At 40.6% G+C, this 8,743-nt stretch overlaps 1 protein-coding gene across 1 annotated transcript in view; it reads left to right on the forward strand.

Annotated features, from left to right (window-relative positions):
• The window catches only part of LOC127354626 (ankyrin-2-like), a 44,279-nt gene that overhangs the window by 32,346 nt on the left and 3,190 nt on the right, over positions 1-8,743 (forward strand). Inside the window, exons 40-44 of the mRNA XM_051384643.1 lie at positions 5,012-5,089; positions 5,271-5,402; positions 5,678-5,818; positions 5,904-6,114; positions 6,480-6,558. Coding sequence (XP_051240603.1) covers positions 5,012-5,089; positions 5,271-5,402; positions 5,678-5,818; positions 5,904-6,114; positions 6,480-6,558 — 641 coding nt within the window. The remainder of the gene's footprint in view (positions 1-5,011; positions 5,090-5,270; positions 5,403-5,677; positions 5,819-5,903; positions 6,115-6,479; positions 6,559-8,743) is intronic.

The raw sequence follows: 8,743 nt of genomic DNA on the forward strand, positions 1-8,743 counted from the left end.
GAGGACATTGTCCAGGAAAGATTTGAACAAGTTACTCTCACCAAAATCCAAAGATCTTCAAGTGAGGAGCAAACACCTACAATGTGTGAAAAAAATGTTGCCGGTACAGATGAGGAGAATAAGATAATTGGAGAGACACATGAACAGAATTATGTGGTTGAGCTCAAAGAACTTGAACCGAGTTCTGTATTGGAGACACCATTCCAAGAAGTCTGCATTGAGAGAAGGACACACCTCCAACAATCTACAACTGAGAAGAATATGTCAGGCATGTTGTCACTGCTCAGTTGTGACTTAGATCAATATCTCAAGGAAAAGCCAATGGCAATACAATGCCACCCAGAAGAACATCTAGTCCATGAGAGCTACACACAAGTTATACTGACAAGTAGTAATTTGGAGGATAAGATAGATGTAGAGGAAAGTGAACACATGCAGACGTATGAAGGTGTAGTCACAGAAGTGTCACAAAGCTCTGTATTAGAAACACCATTCCAAGAAGTCTGCATTAAGAGAAAGACACAGCAACAACAGTCTACAACTGAGAAGGATATGTCAGGCATGTTGTCACTGCTCAGTTGTGACTTAGATCAATATCTCAAGGAAAAGCCAATGGCAATACAATGCCACCCAGAAGAACATCTAGTCCATGAGAGCTACACACAAGTTATACTGACAAGTAGTAATTTGGAGGATAAGATAGATGTAGAGGAAAGTGAACACATGCAGACGGATGAAGGTGTAGTCACAGAAGTGTCACAAAGCTCTGTATTAGAAACACCATTCCAAGAAGTCTGCATTAAGAGAAAGACACAGCAACAACAGTCTACAACTGAGAAGGATATGTCAGGCATGTTGTCACTGCTCAGTTGTGACTTAGATCAATATCTCAAGGAAAAACCAGTGGCAATACAATGCCACCCAGAAGAACATCTAGTCCATGAGAGCTACAAACAAGTTATACTTACAAGTAGTAATTTGGAGGATAAGATAGATGTAGAGGAAAGTGAACACATGATGACAGATGAAGTTGTAGTCACAGAAGTGTCACAAAGCTCTGTATTAGAAACACCATTCCAAGAAGTCTGCATTAAGAGAAAGACACAGCAACAACGGTCTACAACTGAGAAAGATATGTCAGGCATGTTGTCACTGCTCAGTTGTGACCTAGATCAATATCTCAAGGAAAAGCCAGTGACAATACAATGCCACCCAGAAGAACATCTAGACAATGAGAGCTATGAACAAGTTATACTGACAAGTAGTAATTTGGAGGACAAGATAGGTGTAGAGGAAAGTGAACACATGCAGACAGATGAAGTTGGAGTCACAGAATTGCCACAAAGCTCTGTATTAGAAACACCATTCCAAGAAGTCTGCATTGAGAGAAAGACACAGCAACAACAGTCTACAACTGAAAGAGATATGTCAGGCATGTTGTCAATGCTCAACTGTGACTTAGATCAATATCTCAAGGAGAGGCCAGTGGCTATACAATGCCACCAAGAAGAGGAGGTAGTCCATGAGAGTTACAAAGAAGTTATTTTGACAAAAGACACAAAAAGAGAAAGTCTTACAATCTCCCCTGAACATAAGATGAAGTCACCAGAAGACATCAATTTAGACATTGTGGACATCAATAAAAAGAGAGCTTTGAAAAGTGGATTGCAAACATGTTCCCATGAAGATGAGGATTCCAAGGGTTTCTCATCTGAGGATGAGGCGAAGACCTCACCAAGTGCAGCATCACATTTCAATGACTGTGCTAAAGAGATGGAGGACAGTACAAAGTCATATATGACAATGGATGACTGTAAGAATGATGATCGGGATGTCACTGGAGTTGCTGCTCATGAAATTCTCAAAAAACACACATTTTTGCAACTACCAAGTGGTTCTAACATACCACAACGACCAGCCGATTGGGAGAACCTAAACATTGTGGTATTTGATGACTCTGCTAAAGAACCATGCCATCGAGACTCACTAGAGGCAAGTCCTCTCATGGAGGATAGATCTTCAAAGACATCTCCTGATTCAATTGAGCCAAGCCCTACCAGAGAATCTCCTTGTCCAGACTCTCTTGAGGGAAGTCCCACTCAATCAAAGGACACAGAACTGAAGATGCCAGCCAAGGCAGCTGTGTATGAGGATTATGCCTCCCAACTAGAAGCATGCTTTGCTTACGACAAAAATATTTACAGGGATGAAAGTGATCACAATGATCAAGAAAACAACTATGAGATCACTCAAATGGAAGGTGAAATTAAGGATGACAAATACTCCACAAAGGAAGTAACCAATGGTAAGAATCTTCACATGCTCATAAGGCAAGACTCTCTCAACACAGATGATAGTGAGGATGATACCAACAATAAACAATTCACCCCAGAAGAGGAAATGTTTAAAATGGCTGCAAGGATCAAAACATTTGAAGAGATGGAACAGGAAGCAAAAATTAAGAGAGACAAATCTTTAGATGTCACTGCACTGTCAGAGACAGCTGATCATGAAGATGATGAGCTAGATCTAAAACTTGGCCCGGATATACAGTCTTCTTCACATGATACAATACAGAAAAAATCAGAAAAATGTGTGACAGAAAGCACTTACACACTTAGTGAAGGAACAAACGATGAGAATGTAGAAATTCAGTCACAAATAAAAACTACTGAATCAGTTGACGGTTCTTTGTGTTTAACTGCAACTCACAGAGAGGAATCTGATCCAGACAATGAGGAATTTGTGCCACTCTTGGCAGAAAAAGAAGCCAAGATACACACTGATAAAGACACTGTGGAAGGTGACCATTCCTCAGTCACTGACACACATTTTTCCAGCTGTCTGACAGATCAGCACCATCCAGATGGTGACAAAGAAATTGAATTAAACCTTACAGACAGTTCTGTTAGCAAACCCCAGGCTATGTTGTCTACAAATGAACTAGAACATGTTATTCCAGGGTGTGATGGTGAGAATGATGTAGTCTTCATTGCACAGGTTGAGGCCAAGGAAGAGATTAATCTTTGTCCTTCAGAGGACAAAAAAACACCTGATAAAACACCTGTTCGAACAGGAAGTGATGAGAGAACCCCTGATCCATTTCAGTTTCAAGAGGGGAAGCTATTTGAAATGACCAGAGGGGGAGCTATTGATTTGACAAGAAGAAGCTTTGATGAAGAAGGGGCAGGATATGCATTTTTTCACATAGGGGAGCATCCAGTTGATGAAGTTGGGCCAGAGGAGACTGGGGGAGGTCAAACAAATTCAATGGACAGTAGTGATTCTATTATAAACCTACAGGATGTCCCACAGTCATCTCTGAGTCAGGGTGCCAATGACAAAATTCCTACTCCCAAACCCAGAACTCTCATCAAATCCTCAAGTGACAAGAATGAGAAGCCACTTTCTGAAGCTGATCTCGGCAGCTCTTTAGAGATTCAGCTTGGTTCCCCCAGTGCTTTGGAGAGACTAACCATTAGTCCAAGTGAGGTTGGAAGCCTTGAAAGCCTTGGTCTAGACTATCTAGACTCTACCATAGCAGACCTTCAATCAGACACATCCACAGTTGCCCATTCAGGGTACGCAGAGCAGAGCCATGATTCCTCAGACTCCTCTCCTGATGATGATGAAGATGAGGAAGATGATGAAGACCAGTGCTCAGTCATAGAGATGTCCTTTCCAGCTGCACAGGCTGGTATTCCAGCATTTAATCAGGATTCACCCCCACCATTGGCAATCCAACCAGGCAGCATGATTAAAGAGGAAATAACCATGGAAGGCTCACAGATATCTGAGCTGAATCAGGTTAAAAGGAAATCCGAAAAAAAGTCAACTTTGGCTCGTAGGACTAGATCTGAGGCTGATAGTCACACAAGTAAAGCCTCTAATAAAGACAGCAGGAGTTATTCTGACAGTAGTCAACCCACTAATGACCTGTCTTCCTGCAAACTTCCTGTCATGACACAACAGAAACCTCTAGCTCAGACGACCTCCTCCTCTCCCCAAAGGAAAGAAATACAACTCTCTAAGACTACAAAAACATCTGTTAGGTCTTCTTTGGATGCTGATGATATCAGCAGCGCTAGTCAAAGGAGTCCAGATTCTGTTATCTTCACATATGACACTCAAGCCTTACACAGTTCCGATTCTGATGGCAATCCGTTGCCGGGTGTGCAACAATCTTCTGGGACAGGGGACGAATTTGAATCCAGGCCTGCCTGGGATGACACGGTGGAAACTCAGATGCAGAGAATCATCGATGACCAAACTGCAGAATGTATGTCAGGTATGGCTAGACCTACATGGGCTTTTGCTTTCCTATCTCTTCTCCTCGGCAGCAAGACCCCTTTTCCTCTTCCTAAGAACATAATGTCACCATTTGTCATTTTGTGTTGTTTTCATGTGTTGTGATTTGTCTAGTCCCATCTTACATTGTGTATCTTTGTGTGTGTGTGTGTGTGTGTGTGTGTGTGTGTGTGTGTGTGTGTGTGTGTGTGTATGAATGTGTTTTGTAAGTTACTTTTCCATCTGTATTTGTGTTTATGCAATCTCAAGATTGAATGGCCAGGTTGGTTTAAGAAGTAGTAGCTTTAACAATTTTCCATTATTGTATTGGTATTATATATTGATATCTGTTCTACTAATACAGCTTTACTAATAGTAGCATGCACATTGCTTATTAGCACATTAATGACATTTCTGACACTAATGATTAAAAAATTATGTGCTAATTGTGACCAAATAGTGATAGTCAACTCCTCGTCAGTGACGAATCCAACCTTTATGTCATCATCCATTATAACATCACAGATCCACATTTAATTTCAGAGTATTACAGCCCATAACATAGAAAAAGAAGAAAAGAAATAGAGGAAATTCAATTTAAATCTAGAGTGACTGGTACCTGCAATGTGACAAAACTCTTACTTTGAGGTACATAGTATTTTACATCTTAGACTGTTGAACATGATATTAAGATTTAATGTCTGGCTCTGACGGCATTTTTTAGTGGATTGGCAGGATGATGCTGACAGGAAAGAGGAGACATTAGCTATCATTGCAGATCTTCTTGGCTTCAGCTGGACTGGTAAGCTGTGAAATAATGCAATCCTTTTCTATTTTCAATTTAGGGAAAAGTAATATGTAGTGCATATATTTTTGTTTGAATTGAACTGATGTATTTGTGAACAGAACATGTTATATAGAGGTATCCCTGTTATTGCAGCAAAACACACAAAATACATTTGTTTTGTTATCCATCCCCCCAGAGCTGGCAAGAGAACTGGAATTCAGTGAGGATGATATCCAATTAGTAAGAACAGAGAATCCTAATTCTCTCCAAGAGCAGAGCCATGCCTTGCTGCAGCGCTGGGTTGAGCGGGAAGGCAAACATGCCACAGGTAAACTGTGTTTTGGTCCGGCAGATTTTACTAGTATTTTCCCATATAGTACTTCGAATTCTGTAAACACTGCTGATTTTTGTGTGTAAACACAGGCTTTAAAAATCTATTTTATCTTTGATGTTGAATCTATCAAATGATTTGTGTTTTTATTAGACCAATATTCCTACTGTACATTCAATGTAATCTTGCATTTGCAATTTTCTTATAATTTTGTTGTTGTGTTAATTTCATGTTTTTTACAGTCTATTAATAATTGATAAATCCTTCCACAGAGGACTGTCTGATTAAGAGACTAACCAAGATAAACCGCATGGACATCGTCCATCTTATTGAAACCCAGATGAACAAGTCAGTTCAAGAACAAACATCTCGAACTTATGCAGAAATAGAGAAGACACTGGATCACAGTGAAGGTAGTAACACCTTTAAACACTAATTTCAGCAACCAGTTTGAAGGTTATATCTGACACCAGGCTGTGTTTGTGTGTGTGTTTTCAGTGTCAGTAGCCCTTTCTTCAGTGCAAGAGGATGCAGACAGCCCCAGAGTTGTGAGAAGGGTGGAGTCAGACCGCAGACCACCCCCAGCTGTTTCTGAAGAGGATCTCTCAGTTGCTTCGCTACTGGATATTCCTTCCTGGGCAGAGCCTATTGGTCACACTCACTCAGAGAGCATGCACGGTGACCTGTTGGAGGACCTTGAGATCCCACAGTAAATAATTAATTTGAAACTATTCCTGAATCTGCAACTTACATCTCCAGAGTAATGTAGTGTCACATCATTGGACAGATTTCAACTAACACCCACACACTAGAAATGTCATATAGGCATAAAGACATAAAGTAGTAAAAACTGCTGCTTTTCTGGAGGATCAATATTTCCCCGCATGTCGATGCTACGAAATGGAACAGTGGCATATCTTGATGCAAAGAGTGTGCATGCTTACATAGAACTCAAATGGGTGCAGGTATTTGGCCAGTGCCCATTGTTTGTGGGTGTTACCCTTTAGCCTTGTTAGAATAGGGCTCTTCATGCAAAGTCATATTTTGTAACCTAACCTTATTTTTGTGTTACAGTGAATTGAACCCTAACCTGTGGACTTCTGAGGATGTAATTGCACAAGAACCTACAACTTACGACAACTCAGATGAGCAAGTAAGTACACTCCCCACTTCAAAAGAAGCAGCATTGGGGAGTCAAGGAACTCAGGTTTATGACCCCAAAGTAAAAGACCAGCAAGATTGCTGCAGTGTTGAAGTTGATTTCATCAGGCCTTTCCAAGGTGGCGCTCACTGCCATGTCAAAGATGACTGCAGCCAAACCTTACCATTGAAGCAGTGTGATTGTGAAGATGAGCAAGGGCGATCATATGAAATTCTGAAGTTACCATCATCCATATCTATCAGAGACTTTGGCCTGAGCCTATCAGAATCAGACCAGGCTGAGACTGACTTCAGTGAGCTTTGTGATGAGTTTAGCTATGCAACACAACTTGGCAAAACAGACACAGCTAAATCCACTGTCGGAAGCATCTCTGACCTTCTGTTAGTTTTGCCACCAGAGGACCACCAAGCAACTCTGGCCATAACTGAAGATGACACAGATGTAGCTAAAAAAAACAGGCTCTCTCAGAAGGTCCCACAGGTTTCTAGTGGGGATATGGGCTTCAAGCCCAAGGAAGAAAACACAAAACCCCAAGTATACACTGATGGGTGTACGGAAAACATGCCCTTCATTGATGATGATGATGTCCAGTCAATTGAACACAGTATTCCTACAGCTAAGTACAGTATGATGAAATCATACAAAATGAAATTACCAAAAACCGATTTGCCACACAGTATGACAGTCAGTGGTTCTTCTCACGTGACATGTGACTCAACTGATAGGCACTGTAATTACTATTCTGTTAGTCCAGACAGTGACCATGTCATAGTTAGGGCGAAAAGAAAAGGTCTTTTCCTACCTGTCACCCATCTTGCACCCCAATCACCTGATCAAGATGTGACATTAGCTTCCACTTTTATGGAATACAGCCCTTTGACCCCTGATTCTTTGGCATCTGAGGATCAGTGTGGCTCATTTTCACCTGTTAATGAAACAGGTCTCTTCCTTTCAGAGGCATGGATATTAAATGACCCCATACATAGACTGTCATCTCCTGATTCTGTCATGTCAATTTCTGATTATAGGGTAATGTCACCTGACTCTCCATTGGGAGAAGAGGGGGTCCTCCCTGACTTTTCCAGTATACTGGATGACAACCGGGCACTCTCTCCCAGATCAGATGTACATAGTTCACCAGAAGTTACAATTAATTTAACTGAAAATAAATTACACCCCAATCAAAGACATACATTTGAATGTAAACCACAGTTTGAAAGTTCAAAAGATTTTTCAACTGCTGAAATTTTACAGTCCCTTTGTTCTGACTCCTTTGAGTCTTGGAATAACTATAGGCCACTGTCCCCTGACTCTCAACTACCTACATATAGCCCTACACCTGAAGATCCACAGGTAAAGGGAGGGTTTAGAGCATTCTCACCTTTGACACCAGATATTGAGTGTGAGAAGTTATTGTGTCACGTTTCTTCTGTTAGGAGAGCATCTTCACCTGACTCAGTTAAAAATATTCATAGATTTGGGCCTTCAAATAGGGACTGCCGACCAACCTCGCCAGATTCTCAGGCTTCTCAGTGCAGTTTCTCATTTCTTGAACTCTTGCTCTCTGAACCTGTCCGAGAACAACTTATGAGTCAATATTGTGATTATTATTTACTATATTCAAGAGAAAATCTACCCTCACCACTGCTGATGTCAGACCCAAAACCAGATAAGGAAATCAGTACATCTTTCCTTGATTACTGGTTTTCTAACTTGAAACCACAATCTTCTGAATACATACCATCATTACCAGATGAGTCAGATAATCACTTAACAAATATTAGACAAGACACCTCAGAACACAGTAAATTACAAGAATCCAATGATTTGTATTGCATTAAAGAATGTCAAAAACAATCTGTTGATACTTGGCACATGTACAGTCATGTACCAGTACCAAAACCAATGGTTTTTAACTTAGTTGAGAGACAAAACTACATGTTAGAGTTTCCAAATAATGTAGTTCAAAGGTTAAATACCGGAGAGTCCTTACTTGAAACTGAAAGCACAGAGTGCAAGTATACATTATTTGGTGGCAAGAACACAATAAACAAACAATTACAGGGTTCAAGTAAATCTGTTCAAAACATGTTGGGTGAAGCAAAACAGGATTCTCAAAACTCAAGATGTTTTTCAGACTTCACAGCAGACTGGTTGTTGGACCTTAGAACATCCT

Source organism: Dicentrarchus labrax, unplaced genomic scaffold, assembly GCF_905237075.1.
Source record: "Dicentrarchus labrax unplaced genomic scaffold, dlabrax2021, whole genome shotgun sequence".
NCBI classification, from domain to species: Eukaryota; Metazoa; Chordata; class Actinopteri; family Moronidae; genus Dicentrarchus; species Dicentrarchus labrax.